Raw genomic sequence first — 23,420 nt, 5'->3', positions numbered from 1 at the left:
GGGCGAGTAACGCCCATACCCGAAGTAAACCAGCCCCCGCGCAGCCCCGCACGGCCACGGGACAGCCCCTGAGGGGGGAAATGGCGCTCAAACGCCTTCCCGCCTCCCGGGGCGGCCACACCCCGCCCGCGGCCGGCAGAAAAGCCCTTTGTACGCCACGACAATGGCCACCCCCACCCGCCGTCTCCGCAGGCCCGGTCCCGCCGCAGGCCCGGTCCCGCCGCGGCCCCGCCCCCCGCCGCGGCCCCGCCCTCGCCGTGGCCCCGCCCCGTTGTTTACCGCGCAGCGGGGCCCGGGCGCTGCCCGCTCCCCGCCTCCATGTTGGAGCGTCCCGCGGCGCGGGGGCGGAGCGGAGCGGGGCGGGGCGCGGGCCGCGCCGGGCGGGCTGACAGGCTGCGAGCGCGGCGGCGGCGGCGACGGGTTGTGGCGCAGCGCGGGGAGCGCGGCCCGGCTCGGCCCCTTTCCCCTCCCTTCCTCCCCTCGCACCGCGCTTCCCTCCTCGCCCGCGCACGGCGGCGGCCCGTGACCCGGGAAAGGGGGGAGGAGGAGGAGGAGGAGGAGGAGGCGGAGGAGGAGGGGGCGGCCCGGCGTCGCTCCGCCGAGCCCGCAGCGCTGCCCGCGGGAAGGGGGGTGGGGGGGAGGGAGGGCCGGGGCGGAGGTGTGAGGGGGGCCGGGGCGGGGGGGGCGCGGGGATGAGATAGGCGCGGAGGAGGGCGGCGGCGGCGGGGTATGTAGGCGCGGGGGGCTGTGCCGGGGGACGCGCTCGGGGGAAGGCCCCGCGGGGCGGCTCAGGTGGATGCGGGGGGCGGCGTGAGGCGGGGGCTCGCCGCGGGGGAGGCGGGCGCGGAGGGCCGGGGGGCACTTCCCCCGCCTCGGGAGGCGGCGGCGGCTCCGGCGGGGGCTCGGGGGGAGCGCTGCGGAGGGCTTCCCGGCGGGGTGAATTGGATTAATTAATTTTGGTTTTAAGGGGGGGGTTAATTTGTCTCACACCCCCCCCCCCCCCTTCCCCCTTCCCCCCCCCCCCTTCCCCGTGAAGAATTGGCGCCCGGAGGAGGCGGCGGTGGCAGCGCTACCGGAGGGGCCCCTGTGCACGGTGCTCCCCCCCCCCCTCCCCCCCCCCCCCCAGCTTGGCATCGCTCCTGGAAGAGTTGGGGTTTTTTTGTTGTTGTTTTCTTTTTTAAATACAAATCTGCGTGTTGATTTTTAAACAACAAACAAATCCCCCCACCACACCCCCCCTCCCCGCACACAAGCCTGCCTCTGGGAGGGAAATAGCCAGGTGGAATCTCACTCTGTTTCCATGGACAACCCGTCCATTATCACCCAGGTGACTAACCCCAAAGAGGAGGAGATCCTGTCCTGCACTCAGGATAAAGGTGAGCTGCCTTCTTTCTTTCTTCGTGTATTTTTTTTTTTTTGTTTGTTCTGTTTCGGGTTTTTTTCCCTGGAAATCGGTGCTTAAAAATGCACGTAGTAACAACTTGCATTCTTCAGTGACCATATAATCCTCTCTGGCTGCTGGGAATAGAGGAGGGTTTGTTGGATTTGGTTGGGTTCTTTTTGTGGGATGAAGATATTTGCATGAAGGTCTTGGAAACTACTTGCTGGATACAGCCGAGAACTTGTTACAGTGCTTTAACTATGGAGTTTAATCAGTAGCTATGTAAATAAAATACTCTTGTTCCTCGAGGGTCGGCGAGGTAACTTCGTGAGGTTGTCACTTTGAAGTTAGTGCCCGGTTTCAGGGAAAGGATACCTGTGCTGGATGTGTTGGAAAATTTTCAAATCTCAGCTGTAAAGATTTAATTCTTCCCCCCTCCCCCTCGTCGCTTTTTGGAAAAAGGTTTCCTGATTACTCTCTACTTTCCTGCATTTCTCCATGCCTCACATTTAAGAATCTGTGTAGCTTTCAGGTTTGCTGTTGGAGGATACTTAGACGTCTCAGCAAGAAACATGGGCTGCTTTTAAAAGTGGGCTCTGTTTACTCTGTAGATAAACAGTTGTTGCTTGCGTAAGGCATCACATTTGGATTGCGTTTTACTCCAAAATAAGATGAATCCAGCTTGGCCGGAGGAGCTGCTGCTTCTCAAAAGTCTGCATATTGACGAAATCCCTTAACCTTATTTCCTTTTGGAAGCTTGGAGTGGTCCTGGGCTGCAAGTGGTTGTGCCCTTGCAGCTGGCAATGAGGAAGGCATGGGTAAGCAGCAGTGTTCAGGTTCTGGGGAGTTGTGTGTGATTGCTCACAGATCTTGGAAGTTGAGTGACAAGTTTGTGCTTTGTTACAGGCAGTGCTGGTGAAAAGGGGAGAAAGGACAGAAATGAGAAATAGTGTGGCGATATGCCCTAGTAGGTATGGTAATAGACCTCTGAGTGGTCTTCTAAAAATGGAGATTGATATATCTCCCCCTAAAATCAATGCTTTTAGTACCCAGAAAGCTTCCATTTTTATGTGACTCATCTTGTAAATACTGAGGGGTCCTGTATCATTGGAGAAGTTGATCCCTGTTGCTTTCAAAAGGCTGTATGTGAATTCTCTTGTCTTCTCATCTCACCCGTGGTGACTGCAGGAGGAGTGTGGAGGTAGATTTAAAAAAATAAAAAGCCGTCAGGTTGGGAGGTGTCTAAACAAAAAAATATTTTTTTGTTCAGTATAGGAGTGCTGATGTAATTCTCTTTAATTCACATAGCTTGTGAAGTGATACTTCTACCACAATGCCTTGTTTGTCTCAAGATGTGTTTACCTCTGTTTTGGCAATGTTGAACGTGGGGCATCTACAGTCAATAAGGTGCTGGTGCTCTGCCTACGATGTCTCCTAAGACCGGGTTTGGAGTAAACTTACGTGATTCTGTGCTCAGATGTTGTTATGACTTTAATGGCCTATATTGTATGTACTGGAAGAGCTTCGCTAATATTGTCAGCAGCTGGTTGAAATTTTAGTGTAAAAAAGCCAGCTGAGGCAAGCAGGAAAATTTGACAGCTTGAAAGAAGAGTAAGCATCCACATCAAACAAGTGTCTTCAGAGTCGTCGGTACAGTGAGCTACTCTGTGTAGCGAAAATATGCATATAACTTGCATAACTATGCAGTAACTTGCATAATATGCATTGTGTTCTTGCTATTGGTTTGTCTTTGGCTCGGAATCATGATGGTCTTAATTGCATAGCAAGGGCTTTTCAGGCTGCGCGTTAGCAGGGGAGGGCTGGCAAAGAGTGGAAGGAGAGTAGTTGGAGTTTGAGGCAAGAGGGGACCTCGGCATGATCTTAATACAGGAGGTGGATTAATGTTTTTTCTCTGTGTTTTTTGGGGGAGGGTTTTTTGTTGGTTTTTTTTTTTTTAAATGCTGTTGAAGTGCATGCTTTGGATTGACTCTGTGGTGAGATTTTCCAACAGTGTCAGAACAACTTTTGCAGAAAAAGAATTGCAGGTCTGTCCATCCTGCACTCTGGAAGGAGAGTGCTGCTTGCTGCTGCCTCTTCCACTACAGGTTTTCCCACTGCTCAAGGTACAGAGCTTGTGAGAACCCGTTGCACTACCTACTTTCCTTTCTGGTTGCATATCGCGTCACCCAATTTTCTGTTACATTTCTTAACAGTTTTAGCAAAGCCTTTGGGTTTGGTGAGCTCGCAGAGAGCCTGACGCTGAAACGGTGAACACGGACAGGATCTTAGACACTGATGTTTAAAGTGAATCTTCACTGCTAATTCAGATTGAATGGAGTATATTGGTACAAAATGGCAAACAAATACTTTAAAGTGCAATGAATTAACTCTTTATTTAACAAATACAAGAATCACCTGAACCTATCTTAAATTTTGCGATACAGTGAATTACAACAGCACTGTACTGTGTGAGCAAAGGCTGTCCAGTTTAATGAAAACCTGCTTTTCCCTTAGAGTTTAGCGTTTGGCTGCAGAAATATGCTTCAGGGTATTAAGTGGCATGTAGTGGCTTCAGGAGTCAGGGTTTTTGTAGGATTTTTGGAACCTTCTGTTGCTGTTTCTTATGGAAAAAATTGGTATTTTTCTTTAAGCTGGAGAGAAGCAGTTTTACAGTAGCTGAGCAACTGCTAAATAATGCATGTGTATATCTTCCAGTGTTCAGTTTTTTTTCCCTAAGATTTTCTGAAGCTTTTAATCAGCCATGAGTTCAGCATTTAGCTTGATTTGTTTTGTAAAAAATGCGGTTTATGTTTTTAATGCTTATGCCCAATTTCGCTTGTGCAAGGGAGCGTGATTGGCAAGAAACAGAGCTGTTCTCTGGTCCTGGGGCAGTTAAGGTTTTAGGTTAATACTGTGCTGTACAAATAAAAATGCCTGAATATTTTCTTGCTAATCCAGATGTATTAAAAATTAGCTTTTGAGCCAAGTGAAGCTGTGACAGCTCGTTAAAAAGGAGCTTTTTTAATACTAAGATGGGATTGTTAACATTTATTCTTAACAAATAGTAAAAAATTTCGAAAGTGGAAAAAAACAGATCTTGGTACGTGAACCATTCCTGAGTATGTTGCCACATGGTGGTGCACTGTATTTAGTTGTCTGTCAAAATGAAAGCTGAGCATGGAAAGTTGCTACAATTATATTGTATTATTGTAACGTTTGTTCTGAAATGCCTGTGGTGGTCATGCCTCCGGAGGTTTTTCGTCCCTGTCTATGTTGTTAAATTAGTTCTGGCAAACAGAAACTTATTTTCTCCCTACTGGAAGTGATAGTAGGTGATTAAAGATATTTTGAGCACTAAATTCATTGAGAATTGAATTCCCTGTTTATTTTTTAAGTAATGAAAGTGGTAATTCTTGCAGAAATATTTTATGTTGTGGTCATTTGGCACTTCTGGAAGTTGGAAGCATTAACAAGACTTGTAACTTGAAATTAAAATGGGGGCTTAAGTTTGTGAAAAGGGATTTATTGTATCGCCAATAAAGGAGAGCAGCTAAGAAAAACTACAGATGAAAACCACAAAGAAAAACTGAAAATCTGAATCCCTGCATAATCAGTTCTACAGATAAAATAAATTGTTTATTTTTATAAGGAAAGTATTAACTCTTATTAAGGAGTTGAACAGTGACCTCTAATGTAAAATCTATATGGTTAAATATAGAAAACAGTGCAGTACTGACAAGTCTTTGCACTGAGTGTAATGTAGAGAGTGTGATCATTGGTGGGTAATAGGCATTCAGTCCAAAGAAGTGAATTTCTCTATTTTACCTACATGCTTTAATTTGATCCTCATAAATGATGCAAGTTCTTCGACATTTGCATGTGCCAAGTTAAGTAGTAGCGTAATAATAGTCCAGCCTCCTTCAGGTATCACCCTCAGGCTGTGGTGTTGTGTTTTCTCTCTTCAGATACATCTGTCCTGACTTCTATAAAATTTGTCTGTCAGCTGAGCATCTATTGTCAGTTATTTAGAGTAATTGAATGTTTTACTGTCCCTACAGAAGTGTATTTTATTCTGCAATAAATTATTCGAAAAAGGTTCACAGTGGAAACTAAATCATTACAATAACAGTTCTTAAGATCTCGCATTAAAAGCCAAAAGAAGTGTCCTTACTGTGTCTTCAGTAAAAATATTTTCATAGGTTTTCAAAATTATCTTGAATACTCTTTTTTGCCATTACATCACCTGGATTTAGAATACTCAAACATGTGAACGTATGTTAATGTTCCTGAGACATTGTTTCAACAAATTTTTATATTAACTTCAGAATTTTAACTATAAACTAGTGTTAAAAAAAAAAAAGGCGTTTGAAGCCACTCCAGCGCTACATTGGAATGTGAATTGCTCACAGAGGATAAAATTTTAAATCATTAACTAATGACAAAGCTGTTATATGAAACCAGAGTAACCATACAGTAGGTTTTATGTACCAGGGAGACTGTAGTAACCCAGGATTTGATTTAGGGTAGCAGTTAACAAGCTGAAGTGTGCTGACAGTAACGTGGATGATAATTTGCATGAATATCTAGTATTCAGTCCATGTCTGTAAGCTGCAGCATTATCATTTCTTCATAGTGCATGTCATCTCAAATTCATATTTGTTTCAATGCAGTGATTTAACTAAAGTGTTTAGAAGTTTAACATGCCTTTAAAAAACCAAGGTTGACCTACATTTTGTCAATTCAGTATTCAGAAATGCAAATACCATTTCTGACATAATCACTGAAATGCAGTGTGATCGATGCTACACTTTCAGAATTTAAGCTGAACATTCCGAATAAGCCTTTGGATGATGGGTCTATGTTTGTTTCTTTAAAGTGATAATGAAACTAAAATGCTGAGAATGTGAAAGCTAAGAGAAATGGAACTCGCTTCCCTGGTCAGTGTCAGTGAAAGATGATATTTCCATTTGCCAGGTAGATGGGTCTAACTGTGGTAAGCTTATTTTTCTATCACAGAACACTTAATTTATGGGGTTTACTATCTTGTAAAAATCATCACCCAAATATAAAAATGGTTGCAAATTAGTTCTAGCCCACAATTTTTGTATATGTTGAATCTTAAATATTTACTCAGTAAGCAAGTGTGCCTTTGTTTTCTGCTAAATTTTGGGTTGGAAGAGCTGTTGGTAATGATCACTAGTTGCTCAGTATTACATTTTCTATTAAAAGTCTAGTTTCAGGCAATCCTGGATATGGAAATGTTAACCCAGGGAGTGAACTGGTTCATTACTCAACCCTACCTGACGGAGAATTTTGCATGGATTTCTTTGAATTATATTTGAACTATTTCTTTCCACAAGATTTAACATTTTCCTTCCAAAAAAAAAAAAATAATAAGAAAAGCAAAGCTTGATCTACAGCCTTCTTAGGTTTTTACCCACTGTGTGGATCAGTACTGGAAGATGTGGTTCATCCTTCTTCCTGCTCCTCCCCTTCCTCCTCCCTGCCTGGGGGATAGATCTTGCTGGGAGAGAAGATAGGCATGTGCATGTACATAGGACGGGTATGAAGTCTTGGTTCTTGAGGGCTGCTGGGCCCCTATGGGGGCTGATAATACGACAGGGAATAGGTTTAGTGTCTGCCACAGGCTCTTGACCTGCTCTGACCCCATCCATCTTTGTACTACTCCTGGGTGGTGGGTACTCTCATGATGAAGTTGGTGGGTCTCTCCACCAGTTGGGGGGTTGTCTGTGTTCCCTTATCCCAGTTCATAAGTATTCCCAGAAAGGGGAAGGAATCTTCCAAGCTGCAATAAGAGAGTGGTTGATAGAGCTGAGCAAGCCTATTTAGATCTTTAAAGACCACATCTGGATAGCTAGTAAGGGTTGTGTACCATTTGATTCCTCTCAGAAGTGGATACCTGGCTTGAAAATCATAGAATCATTTAGGTTGGAAAAGACCCTTAAGATTGTAAGAGTCTAGCTGTTAACCCAGCACTGCCAAGCCCACTGCTAAACCATGTCCCTAAGTGCCACATCTACACATCTTTTAAATACCTCCAGGGACGGTGACTCCACCACCTCCCTGGGCAGCCTGTTCCAGTGTTTGACAACCCTTTTGGTGGAGCAATTTTCCTAATATCTGAAAAAACTCACAAAAATGTTCAGCAGCATCTCTGAAGTCTTCATGTGTCTATTCTGTTGAATGATGCTGATACAAGCTCATCTTCCTGGGCAGGAGGCTCAAACGGGATGACATTGTATCAATGGGTTTAACTGCTTTGCTCAACTTCCAGATCTTTTTGTAAGGGGCTGTGGGCAGGCAGAGAAGAAAGATGCTTTTTGTGCTGTAATGTAGCCAGAGGCGTTTTTAAGAGTTTAATGTTGGAAATGTTAATATTCTATAAACTCTGCTTTTGCCAGAGTTTCACGGGAACTTGCTTTATTTTTACTTGGAGAGGTTAAGGTGTAAAATGGACATAGATGTGACAAATATGGAAGCGTAAGTAGCATCTAAACAGATCAGAGTAAAAATATGTTCCACACTGTCTACTGTGGTACAATTTTGGCTTCTTTTTGTATTTCTAGAATGTTTGCTATAAGAAAAAAATCCCAACAAAGTCAGTCCTATACGGTCCTTTCAGGATCAGCTACTACTGTGTAATATAGATACTAGTGGTAAAAATACCACCTTTAGACAGATGAGCAGAAAAAGTTCTGTGCATGGTGTTGGGCCTACATAAATTTTGTAGGCTTTAGTCAATGTGTTATCAAAATGAACACTCACAATAAAGTGCCAGATGTTGTTTTATTTGTACAAGATAATAAAGTATAATTTGGAAAAAAAAAAAGACCCCATTATTAGAAGCGATTGGCTGTACTAGAAGCTAGAATTCTATTATCTAGAAAATCTGTTGAGTTAAATCTGAGTATATATATGGTAGATGGGTTCTAAGGATGTTGGGATTTTTTTTAAAATGAGATCTTTTTCCTTATTCCTTATTGCAAGGAAGAACTATTACTCTCTTCTGAGTGTTATAAGTAAATTTAAAGCCTGACAGAGTGAATAAAATGCCCCAGGACATATTTTGTACAGAGAGCTACCCCGAAAGAATGATGCCTGGTTTGTCAAAACCTCTTTTGTATGTAAATTTTTTTTATAAAATTCAGAACAGTTTTGTAGGAAACAAATATTTTATGAACATCAACCTGAAGTTACAGTGTGTATATTGATGATAGTGTTGAAAGTCAGATCATCTCTGGTGAGTAACTGATTGGTCAGTTATGTCCGTTGTTTTCTGCTACTGTTGCAGGACCTTCTTATTTTCTTGGTAGGAAGTGATGTATTGATTTTCATTCACCACAGTGCTCTCCCCTACCCCTGCAGCTGTCATGCTTCCTGAGTTGTCTTCCAGGATTCCCAGCAGAATTAGCAAGTTAAACTCATTTTGCTGTTTCCTTGTCTGCTATAATCAGCAGTAAGATTTTCAACTTTCTTGTTTATTTGATGTTTTGCAAAGCTTGGTCATCTCCTTGGTGTATAGCACTGCTCTCCTGGCCTCTGGGAGTCAGAGGGAGGGAGGGATTTGTCTCCAGCACATGGAGATGAACTAGCCTCAGGGAACATTTTGGGGTAGATGGATTGGTTTCCATCTTCCTTGCTGTCAGAAAGAAATTCTTCCACAATGGGTGCTATTACAGTGGACATGCGTAGAAGAATCCAGGCATGTTTCTTTCAAGTGATGTTCATAAACAAATCTTTTTAAAGATATGAATTTTGTACAAAGTTGTTGTCAGCGTGCATTTAACAATTTGGATGCAGTGCTGCTTTAGTTTTGTCCACAAATGTATATACATACCTGAATACCTACATACTTGCATGGGTTACCCATGAATGCAAGTACGTGCGGTTACCGGGGATCTAATCGGAAAACTTTAGTAAAGTTCAAAATGGTGGGCATAGGTTTTGAAGTTGTAAGGTTTACTCGAACTGTGAAGTCAGCAATTTTTCCTAGTGATAGTTCCAACAGAAGTATTCCATTCTGCAAAGGAGTGGTTCATAGTGACATTTTCCTAGAAGATACTTAATAATTTATACTTGCTTCAGCCAAGCACATTGAAAGATCTAATATTTACCACCTGGAAAGATTTTAAGATTATAAAGGATCTCACTAAACTTTAACAAAAGCCTTACCAATTTTTTTTTAAAAAAGGGCTTATGGGACTTCTTGTAAACTAAAATTGGTTAAAGACCTACATTAACCGTTTGCTGAATACTCTGTAAAGCAAAGCACGTCAGGAAAAACATTTTAAGCATGTCTTTTGCAGGGATTTTTGGAGTGAAGCTTTGACCTTTGGTTGTTTTTGTTGTTTTTTTTTTTAATTCTTTCCCTGGCTGTATTTTGCTTTCTTGCCGCTTTCTCGTCATAAGGTTCTGGATTGCAACAGCTGCCTCTTTGTGCTCTGATGCTGAAGTTTAAGGGGCTCAGAGGTGTTTGGCTCTGGTGACTGTCTCCAGGGTTAATTCTAGTATGAGAAGCTGTAGTAGATGTTTGGGGGTGAGATAGTGGTAATGAGGAACCCTGAACCATATTGCACGGGCAGATTAGCCCCTGGCAGGTTGGCCAAAATGACATAGGAGCTAGCTTAGGAGGAGACACATTCTCTCTTTCTTAACTCCCTATTAAAATCTAGGAAGATAAAGGTCTTCCATCTTGAGTCTGATGCAGGATCACTGCCACTGTATAGCAGCTTTGGTAAAGCAAAGACACTCATTTCTTCTTTGTAACTACCAGTTAAAAACCTTGAGTGAATGTTGTGCTGTGTTTAAAGGGAGGAGATGCATGAAAAACAACCAGTATAATAGAGTAAGTATGCCAGGACTCTCCACAGTACAGCACAGCTTCAGAATTACAGAATATCCCTTTTGGGTGAAAGTAAGCATTTGCTCACACATTGTACAGATGACCTGCATAATCCTTGAAGATATGGTTGCCAAAATAGTTTATCTGGGAATTCCTAAACTGAATTAAATGACAGCAATTTGCATTTATTATAATAGTAATCTTAGGAAGGTACTGAAAAATAACATTATAAAGGTACCGATCATGTTTCAGCATATGAATTGTGTGTCAGTAGGGGAAGGAAGGGGAAAATATCTTTACACAGTGACCAACTGAACATGTCAAGTATCTGCACTTGTATTTATCATGAACTCTCACCAACAATCTTCCTGCAATGGATTATGTGTGCTGGAAGGTGATTTGCTCCACCAAGCCATTTGTTGGCCAGCTGCCAATTCTCATGACTTCTTATATGAAGCTGATTTTGTTGAGAATCAGTAAGTTGAAAATTATTTGAGAGTTTTGGAAGTGTGGAGGGGGAAGGTTATGTTAAACTGAAAAAGTTTACAGATTATATAGATCTACACTGATGATTTAGATTAGATATGAGGGAGAAATTCTTCCCTGTGAGGGTGGTGAGATGCTGGCACAGAGCAGCTGTGGGTGCCCCATCCCTGGCAGTGCCCAAGGCCAGGCTGGACGGGGCTGGGAGCCACCGGGGCTGGGGGCAGGTGTCCCTGCCCATGGCAGGGGGGTTGGAACTAGATGGTCTCTAGGGTCCCTTGCAATGCAAACCACTTTTTGATTCTACACGACTCTATGTTAGTTGGGGAATTAAGAAAAGAAAAGGAAAAGAGTACTGAATGCAATCTACAGTGCAATTCATTTGCTAATGAGACATTGACATAAATTGAAGAGTCCCAGAAGGAGTGGGTTTACAACATAACTGTAAAACAATTTGCATCTGTGTAGAGGTCTCTGCTTATCCACAAAGGAATGAGATTTTAAGTGGATTTGTTTAATCGGGTTTATCTGAGTACATAGTTGTGGGGCTCTTTTTTCCTCACATTTCAAAATCTTGTGTCTTTCTGGAAGATTCCCTCTTGTTGTTGAGATTAAAGATGTCTAGGATGTAAGTATGGTGAGGTTTAATGGAGAATGAAAGTGAAACCGTAAAAAAAAGAGAAATGTCCCTCAGAGTGGATTGAATACTTGAATGTTTCTGGCTCCAGGCTATCGTGATAAAACTGACAATTTGATGCAGACTGTGACCTGAAATTCGAATGCTTTTTTTTCCTGCCCCATAAGAAATTTGAAACACTCCAGCAAACTCTTGATATCTGTATTGGAAAAGGATGCTTTCAACTTAGACACACTAACATTACTACAAAGAGCATTTACTGTTGATATTATGATTGTTTGAGGCAGGGGAGTAGTGGTATGTCTGTAAGTCTTTTGGTCTTGTTGGTACCCATCATGCTACCCTACAGTTGCTGCCACTTTTTTTTTTTTTAAACATGTCATGGCAGGAAAAAGGATAAAAATTTGAACAAAACTGGAAATCAAACTTGGCAGTTTTGAAAGAGGAATCTCTTCAAGTCTCATTCCTGTATTTACTTGTACTATTATTGCTGAACTTTATTATATTACCTGTTTGGCATTGTTTGAGCAAGGAAGCGAGTTGTGAGAGCAGAGTGGTTTTAAAAATGTCACTACCTTAGTTGTTTCAGTAGTGATGGACTCTTCAATACCTTAAAAATACCTTTTAAATCCAACAGTTGTTAATCTTAAACATAGTAACAGAATACTTTTACTATCTCATGTTATAAGACTGTAATATTAACAAAAGGAGAAAAATGTGCTTACAGACAACACCTGCCTCAGGCGTAAGAAACAATTTCAATAGATTCCTAAGGACCAGATGCCCCTAGATCCATCAGAAAGGTGCTGTTTCCATGAGGTGCAGAATAGCACTTAGCAACTACCATACCACATCTCAAGAAACAATGAGATCAGGAGGAGGGTTTCACTTTATAATTTCTGTTCAAAGTGTTCTTTCAGGATATGTACTAAATAGAGAGAATGAAATGATGCCATTTCATTTGGCACTGTGCAATATGCTAGATTAAGCCCTGAAGTGCAAAACTTAGTCTTGAGCTGGCACCACTGTGGTTCTGTTCAAATACAATTTCTGCAGTGGCAAATTCCTGTTGCACCAGAAATTTCTGGTTCTTCCCTCAACAACCCAAAAGTGTTTGTATCACCAAATTGTTCAAATAGTGCTTGCAGTCTTCCTACATTGTGTATCTAAAAATATTTATTGGATCTTTGCAACCTAAAACATAATTCTTCTGTGCTCCTAAAACCAAAAAAACAATACATACACCCCCACACACCAAAAATAAAGCAAACAAACCAAAACCAAGCAAACAACAACAAAATCCCAGTAATATTAGCAGGGATATACGCTGTGAAAAGAAACTAATCACAAACGTCTCAGAAGGCAACCTTGTGACGATGACCAGAAGGGATTAGCAGTACGATTTGTACTCAGTCTGTACAAAACATAATCCAACCCCTTGAGAAGGTGTGATGTTAGTGTACAAGGATGTGCATTTGTTTGAGTAGTGTTTGTACTAAAATGTAGAAGTAACACTGGTTTTGTTTTGGAAATAGCTTCAATGGGTACTAAGGAAAGATAAGAATAAAGTAGGGCTGCGCTGACTCATCACAGAATATGCTGAGATAGTCCTAAATTCAACATCTTAAGGTTAATAATCTGTTTCGTTTAGGCTTTGTTTATCCTTTGTGCTGTGGATGGGGGGATGTTGCAATTCACTTTAAATCTGTAGAAGTACATAGGTAAAAATTCATTATTTTGTTTCAGCAAACAGTAATGTATCTCCTACATACCAGAATGCTTGGTTGTTTGGGTTTTTTTCCTTTACTAATGGTGCAAGGTTGAAGTAGAATGTTTCTTTTGGCCGATTTAAATTACCAGTTGGAGTCAAGGTGGGAAAACAAACCCAAAAACTGATGTGGTGTTTTTAAACTATTTTCAAGTAATTGTCAGCCCAATACATGCTGTTCTTAAAAAAAAAAAAAAAAAACAACACCCAAAACAAACCAAACAAAACAGCTCTGCAGGTTTTTATTGTGAAGATGATTTCTTAAGTCCCACTGTAGGTGGTCTTTGCATCAGAGCCTTCAAGTAACAAATTACTTTTATCTTCTCCTCTGCTAATAAGGTCAGTAAAGATTTCTTTTTGGATAATAGTGGCTCAGTTTTGAATGCATAATAGTTCTGACTGGGGAACAGGTTCACAGTTATCACCTTTTTAATAGCTGATTAGGTGATAGTCAGCTAGCTGGCTGTTACAAAGTATTTTACAGAAGTAAACATTTCTTGCTTTAAGACTGTATGTTTACAGCAGCTGTGATTGTTTGGGAGTCTGTAGCCTGTGTTTTTGGTTAAATAGCTGATATAATGGTGCAGTTGTGAAAATGAAGTACCAAGTCCAGTAGGCAGATGTCCTTTGAAGGCAGTTTTAGTTTTGCTTTCTATTTCTTCTACAAAGCAACCAAACATTTATTGATGTTTGATGATCTTGTGCTGTAGCAAAATAAATACTGAATAATTTCCTAATGTGATAAGGTTACTGTTTAGACCCAGTATTCAGAAACACTTTCTTTTAAAAAATAAATCTCAATTTTACTAAGTGGCAATGCCTATAAATTCATGTGTTTTCTTTGCAAAGTCTGCATGGGTTAACTCCTCTGTAAACAATTGTTTTGCGTGTTAAATAATAGTAAAGATGTATTGAGCAAGAGAGCTGAATATGAACATGTTAAATTCCTGATTTGTGTTCCAGTGAAAAGAAGCATCGAGAATATACTAGTGAAGTCACTTTTAAATTCTAGAAAAAATTAAAACATGTCAACTGAATGGTGTACTCGGATACTTAACCTGAAGATACTACTTTGGCAGTGTTTGGGTAGAACTGACCACCAACACCCTTCCCTCTGGAAAACATCACATCTATTCATAGCACTTCCCAGAGGTTAAATGAAGCCCTTGGAACAGTCACAGGAAATAATACCAATGTGCTCTTAAACCGTGACCTTTTGGTCAAAGTGGCCAAATATGCTACTTTTCTTGATTACTGGGAGGACGACATATAATTATTCTTGCCCTGTATGGAGCCGGGAGGTGCCAGGAGGTGTCCCAGGGCCCTTGTGCTCCTGCATGGCCATCACTGACTCCCCTCCCTGCTGGACAGGTTTTTTTGCTGTGTTTATTCACAAACACCACCTGTATATTGATTTCAGCGTTTTGGTTCTTTTTGAGGAAAAGCTGAGCCAGATGTTCTGTTGTCCATCAGCTGAGGATGCGTAACTGAAAGAGATGGTGCGCTGCTCATCTTTGATGCTGTTCATTTGGCAGTATTTTCTTAGAAACAAGGCTTTCTGCTGTCATAGTATTTTAAGTACAGTCATTTGCCTCACTTGGAGGAGTTCTAAATAATGCAATACTTAAATATCTGGTAGATTTTTTTCAGTCAGGTACTCAAGCTGTTGGTAGCAATGCTAGAAGTGTTTTCATGTTTGAAAAATAGAGATGTTGCTGTGCCTTACCAGGTGGTCAGAAACAGGAGAATTTCCTTCCTTTGATTGATAAAATTAGAAGTCGGGGCATCTTCCATTTTTGTCAATGTGTTTCAATGTTTTTCAATTTTGTTTTGTTTGGTTTTTATGAAGTCTGTGATACTCAATAAAAATTAACGTGGCATTGTCATGTGTGCATGTAAGGTGAGTTTGTTTTAATAATTGTTGGAGGAAACACGGATGCTTGTATGATGCAGTTGATTGCACTGTTGTAGTTTTCTGCTTTAGGATGACATAAATTGTGTCCTGGAGACTCCAATAACAGTAAAGGAAGTGTGCACAGTTTTTCACTGACCTCCATGCTTGGCTGTGTGCAAAGATAGGTGGAATGGAGTTCAGAATCCTAATTTGACAATTTTGTCATCAGCTCTGCACACTGTACATGCCACACTGGTGTTTGGCAGCACTGAAGTGTAACCAGGGATACGGACTTGCAGAGTCCCGCTGTTTATCTTTAGCTCCTCTTCAGAGGAGGAGGAGGAGAAGAGGGAGAACTTGGCAAAAAAATTTCAGCGGTTGGTGGTGGTGTTCTGCTTCTCTAAGTTTAGCAGCATTGGGGGTGGTTGTTAAAATGGGCTTTCAGATTTTGAAACCTTCTGTTCTGAGCAGCATTAAGTAACTTGGTGCTTCAGCACAGTGGTAGTCTTGATTATGGTGCAGCTTCCAAAGCCAAAATACCTGGCTGAATTTAATCAGTAGTTTAGTAAAAATGGAAGAGATCTAAAAGCCTTCCCTGTTGCAGACAAGAATTGCGTAGTTCGCTCACAGGCAACTTCAGGCAACATACTCAAATTGCAATTTGTGGAAATTTCATGTCACACAGAAGTCCTGTCGCTTTACTCCATAGAGGCAAACCTGAACTCAGCATCAGCAGTGGCTTGTTGTTTTGCCACTGTAGAGAAACTTCTTGTGTCTGTTACACAGCCAGGAGAACAATATAGAGGGTTATGGAAAGGCTGCATTATTCCAGGGGCCTTTCTGACTGTTTTCACAGTTCTATAGGATGTTAGCAGATCTCCCAATGCAAAAAGCTGCAACTGAATTTGATAAAGTATCACCTCTTCTAATTCCTTCTCTGATGGATTTTGGTAGCTGGCTTCCTGAGTGAGTATTACCAACGTTTTTATGTGCTTACCCTTCAGCATTTCCACAAAATCTGCTGTAATTGTCTGTTTCTGAATTTACTAAGTACACTTGCAAGACTCTGATCCTTTGCATAATTATTTTTTTAAAGTCTTTGTAAGAAACTTTTTAGTTCCCTGCTCTCCTGTAGTCTGCAGCATTGAAGGGGAATCAATACAGAGTTATGGACAGGGGGGGGATTCATCAGGGGCGATCACTAACATTGGTTATAGAAGGAAATGGGATGCTGTTGCAGAAGGAAAGGGAGAGATCACAAATACATAAGTGTCTTGAGTGGATTCTGTCTGGATTCATCTCTTTATGCTTGCTGATAGCCCAGGGTACTGCTAAGACTAAAAAAGAAGTCTGAAGTCTGCATTCCATTGCAAGAATTGCTATACTACTTTTAACATATTCGGGAAGCATGAATTTTCTGCAATCATAGCAAAATCAAATTTTCATAGCTCCTTAGAACTAAGACTTTGTATTTTTTTATAAATTTCCTTTGACTTAGACTTCAGGTTGCTTGCATCAGTAGAGGGAAGTGATATGAGAAGCCTTCACAGAGCTGCATGGCCAAGCCTGGGATGGGGTTCTGACCAATACTCTGCTCACAGGGCTTCCATCTTCCTAGTGCCCGTCTTCCTCCTTTCGTGAACTTAAAGCTGTAATATATTGGAATCTTGTCTCATTGATGCCACAGGTGTGTGGGGTTTGGCACCTGTACAGAACCTCATTTGTGTGAGTTTAAGCTCTAGTTCAAGGGGAGGCATTTTAATGCAGGTACTTGCTATGTGGTTTGGGTTGGGGAGGGGGTTGAATTTACAGCCAACTTGAACCTTCTGTTCTGAAATTCTACTTCAGGACTGGATTAAGTCATTCCATAAGCTCAGTGGTATGATTTTAATGGAGCTGATCTGTGATACTAAGGATAAAATTTAGCTCGCTGCTGGGCTTTGTCACAGTAAGATGCATGATGAAAGTTTGCAGTTTGGTGAGTATTTACAAGGTGTTTAGCAATTGGTGAGATGCTAACAGTTCTCATCATTTTTTTTCCTGTGATGTGATTGGGAAGGTGGTATTTTTATTTCTACCGGCAAGCTATGGTACTGCTTGCTCTACCTTTACTATTAGCATCCTGGGAAGTAATTTAAGGGAAAGAGAATGATGGTAAGGATCTGGAAAAGGAAGATAGGGTGATATTTCTGAGGTAAACAGAAAACAGAAAAAGGAGAGTAAGGTAAACTGGTGGAAAGATGCATGAAAGCTTTTAAAGTATTTAGTGTGATGTAAATGTCAGTTTAAAAAAAAAACACCTTTCAGATGGCACACAAGCCCTTTCTAGGTTTTCATATTTGTCAGTATAGTTTTTCAAGATAAAAATACTAAGCTTTAATTTTCTGCTACATAAAAGAATGTAAAAGAAAAGGCTTATTGTTCTACAAGACTGGCAGACTAATCTTAGAAAATGATTTTTTTTTAAGTAGGAATTTTTTTTTAACCCATTAGTAGTATTTCAGCTGTTGTAAAGACTTCTATACATAACATATACAGGAGCGCAAACTATAGATGTTAATCATCTTTACGTAGCAGGGTTGGTTGTTGTGATAGGTGGTGTCCAGGCTCATGGCACCATACAGTAGTTTAGGTTGGAAGGGACATCTGCAGGTCCTTGCTCAGCGCAGGGCTGAGGATGCTCTTGAGTCTTGCCCAGTCAAGCGTTGATTATCTCCAAGGATGGAAGTTTCACAGCCTATCTGGGGCAACTTCTTTTAGTGTTTGACCGCTGCAGTTCTTAGTATTTAGGAGGAATTTATCCTGCTGCAGCTTGGCTTTGTTGCCTCTTCTACTGTTATTGTGTATGTCCAAGAGTTTCATTCCATCTTTAGGTTGTTGTATCTGCTTAAAATGTTAATCTAGACATACAAAAGAATAATTAAATACTTGCTTGTCTGATGTTTCCCTCTTCCTCAAGCAGTTCTCCACTCAAATACAATTCATCTGCAAAGAGCTTTCTCTTCCATTATGTTTGCAGTAATTTTCAGTTTAAAGCCAGTGCTTCTGTTCTCTCACTTGCCTTGGCAGTATTTTTTCCTAAAGATAGGAAGATGCTATAGCTATAGGTTCCTCACTTTACGAAATAATACAATTTTGTCATGCTCTCATATACTCATTTAAGCCATTCTTTGGTTTAGCATAATCACCTGTTAAAAGTATTTATCCTACTGTGCATACACAGTTCTTAAAATTTTCTAGACTAAACAAAATCCCACTTTAAACAGTCATGCTGTGTGTCAAAACTCCCTCAAAAAATGTTAAGTCTCTTAGGAAAGTGGAAGCTGAGTACATTCAAAGGGGATGCTCTTCTTTTTCAGCACCCTCTTGTTGGAACTTACTGGTTCTTGAGACACTGTACCCATCTTACTAATTGTTTTAATAAATGCGTACTGTTAATCCATGAACTTTTCTTAATTGCCCAGTGACATATCCAGAAAAAATATTTTGATAAGGGTGAAGATGCACCTCTGCTTTTATGACCATGTGTTGTACAGTGTTGCATGTCTGAGCTGTAGTTAACACCCCCATGTACCCACCCACCCCCTTCTAATTGGGTTGATTCTCTCCCAGGAGAGAAGATGGGACTGTATGGTCAGTGGCAAAGAGTTCTGCCAGTTTTAGCAGACTGTAACTGTGGTTTTACATCTTCACAATGTTAGGATAGGGACTGTTGTGTGTTAGGGTGATAGCTACAGTGTTACAGTAAGTAGGAAGCACACTTCTACAGTGTTACAGTGCTTATATCTGTTCATTACGGTAAAAGCCAAAACAAAAAGCATAGTCTCTCTGGAAAACGAGAAAAGGGTAAACTTAAGAGATGCTGTTAATGAAAATATTGCATTGGTTCCTATTTCAAATAGAGCAACAGCATGTACTTTCTTCAAAAATAAAATTTCCCAAAAATGGAAGTTTCGATGGGAAACCCAAAACCTTTCATGGCTTTTTTTGTCCACTTTTTTGTGGATAAAAATTTTGTTTGAGGCCATCCTACAGAATGCCTAGAGATGCTTAGCTATGGTTGTATACAAACTATTTTTTCTGGTTATGTATTTATGTGAAGGTAATAATGGTTTCAGCTAAGCTTTTCAAAGATAGTAAGGGGTAAAATGGTATGTTGTTATTAAATTACATGTGTTTTTCACTCCTTGATAAACATATTCCTGAGTAGTTTGCTGTTGTTACACAGTGTATACTCATTTGATCTTGAAATCAACTTCAGCTTGTCTGGTTTTAAAAAATAGATGAGATCCTTTGCCTCTAAACTTAACTTTCTCTGCTTTAAAACTTGGTAGGTCGTAATATCCTGCAGCAATGTTGCATGGCAGTTTGATATATTTTCTGGCGACCACACAGAATCTGAGCCTATATAATCTCAGTGAGTAACAGTTATGATAATGGCTCTTATATAGTACAGTATGAATGTGAGGAAACTGGGTACTAGTCCCTCCAGAAATGACATGATGATCCATAAACAGCTCTGCGTTCCTGAATAAGAAGCTTAAATAGTGGGCTACTTTTGAATAAATTGCCACCTGACAACTTCTGACATTTTTTTTCTGTTAGATTCCCCCCCCCCCCCCCCCCCCCCCCCAACTGTATAATGATTTAAAATAGAATTTGGAATTATACTGTAAGGTGATATGTGAGGAAGTCATGTAGAGAAGATTCAGTTTTGAAAGAACAGCAACATAGAAGACCTTGGTGGTTTGGGGTACTTTTTCAACTCTTCTTTCATTCTGCCTGTTACTATTTTCTGCGCCAAGTATGTCTTACGTCACCAGGAAGTTCTGCAGGTTGCACAAGAGATGGGAATGTCAGGCTGGAGTTGGTATCCTTCAAAATATTAATCTTTACTCCAACAAACTGTTGCTAGTATTTGCAGTTAACACAAGTCCTCTTTTCAGTGCTGTGCTTCCCAGATTTTCCTCACTTGTAAAACTGAACCACTGACAGTCCTATCTGCACAAAGGGGCAGGGAGAGCAGGGGTTAAAGATTGCAACAGGGGACAACTTAGCCCTTGCAGAATGTTCTTCTCGGGTTACAGAAAATTACTGTTAAGACTAAGCAGGGATTTTTTTGGTGGTATTAGTGCTGGAGGTGCTTTGTATTTATTTTTTTTTTTTAACTGTTGGGTGAAATAATCTCTGCTGCTTCAGTTTAGCTTTCCCAGGACGTGTAGGATGACAGTGGTTTAGGTACCACTTTTTGCCTTCTTATTTAGCACAGAACCTGCAGAGGTGATATAGCTTAGTTCTTCATACAACCTGCTGTTCACACAGCCTCAGGAACTATTATTGTTGTTATTATGTTACCTTAGCATTTCATCAGAATACCATGAACGTTACTTTTCAGCACAGAAAATAAAAAAAAAAAAATGCATGGTAGATACTGCTGTAGAAAATCTGTACCTCATTGTAAAATTTCCCCTGAATCCTGTCTTCAAAGAAAATAAAATACAAAATTCTTTCTGTGTCTCCCAATAAAATTCTGACGTATCCTTTCTTTAGGTTCAGCTTTACCTTTTGCAGTATCCGTTGTTTTATTGCTGTAATACCAACTAGTCCCTAAGAAGCCAGCTCTTTCCCTTTAAACTGCATTGTGATAGTAGGTTGCTTATATTCTGTTAATTCTGTCAAATAAAACAATGTGTGTTAATTACTGGTTTTGTTTCTCACATAGTTGAGCATACAGCTCTATTACACTCAATAGCATGTTTTCTGATTGTTTGTTTTAGTGACAGTATTAGTATTTCACTTCAGTGTTTTAAGATTAACATAATCATTAAGCTGTGTAATAAGATACAGTCTTTATTCTCATGCAGTGAAATGGCAGGGGAAGGCAGGGCATAGTTTTGTGGTTTATTCAAGAAAAGTAAGAAAAATAAAAATAAATCCCTGAAAGCAGATTAGCCAATTACTTGGCGTTCTCTGTTATGGGATAGCAAGGCCAAAACTGAAGCATTTACAGTAAAACCCATGTTCACGGGAGTGGATTATTTTTCCATTTTTTGCCAAAAGATGAAATTACTAACTGAATGTTAGTACCAAAATAATCTTTGTAGCTAGTTTTTGCATATTTGGGGACACGTCTTCTATGATTTACCAGTAGTATTTGGTATACTTTTATAATATATTGTGCTGTATGTCTCCAGTATGGTTAAACAGAGATGACTCTGATAACTGCAATTTGGTAGATTTAAGAGTTGAGTGTCTTTGGTTTTGGAGGCAAGAAATTAATCTTTGATAGCATATTTTCGATGTGTTACTGAAATTCATTTTGTACACTAGCTCTGCTGCTTTTTTCAGTGTTTGTTGTGAGGCTCTTTTCAGCAAAACTTCTGTCAATGATAGCCCCGTGGAAGCGAAGTAGCAGCTAATCAATGTGTGTTTTATCTGTGGACTTAAGTGCTTAACTTAAATGGAAAATTGTCTTATAAAAATGAAGATCTTCCCAATGCAATGTGACAAGCTGCTGCAGCCTCATCTTCTCTGTTTCGTTGTGTGTGTTTGGCTCCCTTTCTGGGTGTAAGTTTAAACAGGAGTTGTCAGACAGAAGAAAGGTTGTGTCTTTTGGGTTTGTCTTTTTTTTTTTTTTTTTTTTAATCATTATGCTTCACTGGGCTTTGCCTTTAAAATGTGGTTCCACGTGGAATACATCATGGCTGTTTCTCTTGTGGCCTGTCATCGATGGTGTATTCTCTTCAATTACTATCTTGACTAGTACCTGAAAAATGTAAGACATTAGGCTATCTGCTAGTAGTGTTCCACATTGTTTAGCATAAAAGTATTTGGAAATCCTGTACTCTGAAGTATTTCAGAAAGGTTGCCTCAAAAGTTCTTGAAATGTGTGTGGTCCCTCTTGGCACAGAGACCTGGGATGTGGTCCTGGTAGTTGTACGTCCTGGTCTGCCACTGATAATTGCTTGGCTTCTTATTTCCTAAAACAAACAGTATGTTTGGAGTGTGGTTAATAATTATTTCTTACACTGCTGTCCATGAAAAGCTGTTCTTAATGTGAACCTGCTTTTTAGTAAAAAAGGTTACAGCCCTATTCCTTTAAAAAAAAAAAAAGGGGATAATCATGTCACTTCCTGGAAGTATATAGAGTCTGACTCTTACAGTCATCTTCATAAATTACAATGGTTTTCCTTAGGATTCATCCTTTTCTTCCCACTCTCTTCTGGACTTCATGAGCTACCTATAGACACAAATGTGCCAAACATTGTTAATCATTGTGGTTGCTTTTACTGGAGTCTATAATAAGACATCTCATGGCTGAAAGGTGGTTGTACATGTTGAAAAGCTGATAGATGAACATGTCACCATTGACACAAAACATTACAAATGTGCCTGTAGTCATTTCATTCATCACTACAAATGCGCTTCTCTTGATCTGCTTGGCATGCATATATATGCACAGTGGCTGAACGGATTTAAGCATGCCTGTGTGTCAAATGATAGTCTAGATGGAGCATGGTGGTAGAAACACTTCTTGTTACAAGAGACAGTTTTAAGTTCAAGGGCCTCTGTTAGCTCTGCTGCATGACAGTGGTTATTTGGTTATTGCTTGGAACATGATGGGAAACCATTGGTGTCCATCTGAGCTGTAAGCATCATTGGTCTTGAACATTTTGTTTCCTCTTATATTTGCACTTCTTGAGTTCTGCAGGTTTTGGTTGGTTTTTTTCATGTTTAAGCTTCCTATTACTACGAACATTTGGACATACGTAATGCTGTTCAGAAGTAGTCCGTTTACAAAAACTATAAAAAAAAATAATCGGCCTGGGACAACCACAATAAAATTTTTATCAGATCTTGTAAGGATAAATAATATTGGTTAAAGTGGTGGTTGATTGGTTTGTATTATACTATGTAAATAAGGGAAACTTTAAGGAAATGCATAGGTGTTTCACTGACTATGAAGCCTGTGGACCTGTGTTTTTTACTAATATGCCACATTATCTTCAAAGGTTAATAAAGAAACAATACAAAATTGCGTGAAGTCTTTTTTTTTAATATATATGTATACATACATATATATCCTTTCTCCCAGGCATTTGAGTTCAGAATTAATTTAGAAAAAACCTTAAACAAAAAAAGCACTAACCCCCCACCCCAAACAAAAATATCTCAGTGTGGTTAGTCACAAAGTGGAAGCATTGATCTCTGTGACAGCTTTCTTAAAGGGAGCTGGGCACCTTTGCAACTCCGACAGAAAAGGCTATAGGCAGGTCCTCATTTGATCAAAAGGGGAAACGTGCCCTGTTGGAAGGTGCTTGTATGGGGATTTTGAGCAGAATTACAGATCACTTTTGTGTGTTACTACCTGTGGCACTTAATAAACCCTGAAAA

The 23,420-nt window shown here is 40.4% G+C and overlaps 1 protein-coding gene across 5 annotated transcripts in view; it reads left to right on the top strand.

Moving 5' to 3' along the window:
- Nucleotides 1-1,165: 1,165 nt before the first annotated feature.
- The window catches only part of CTDSPL (CTD small phosphatase like), an 84,535-nt gene continuing 62,280 nt past the window's right edge, over nt 1,166-23,420 (top strand). For 3 of the 5 annotated variants that reach the window (XM_040592002.1, XM_040592000.1, XM_040591999.1), the window contains exon 1: nt 1,166-1,376. In XM_040592002.1, coding sequence (XP_040447936.1) covers nt 1,301-1,376 — 76 coding nt within the window. In that variant the 5' untranslated portion in view covers nt 1,166-1,300. Of the gene's footprint in view, nt 1,377-1,836; nt 2,200-23,420 lie in introns of those variants that run through there. The other 2 variants (XM_040592003.1, XM_040592001.1) reach the window with 2 other exon arrangements.

The sequence above is a fragment of the Falco naumanni genome, chromosome 4 (genome assembly GCF_017639655.2).
Source record: "Falco naumanni isolate bFalNau1 chromosome 4, bFalNau1.pat, whole genome shotgun sequence".
Lineage (NCBI taxonomy): Eukaryota > Metazoa > Chordata > Aves > Falconiformes > Falconidae > Falco > Falco naumanni.
Note: the sequence above shows the minus strand (reverse complement) of the source record. Positions and strands in the feature narration are given on the sequence as shown.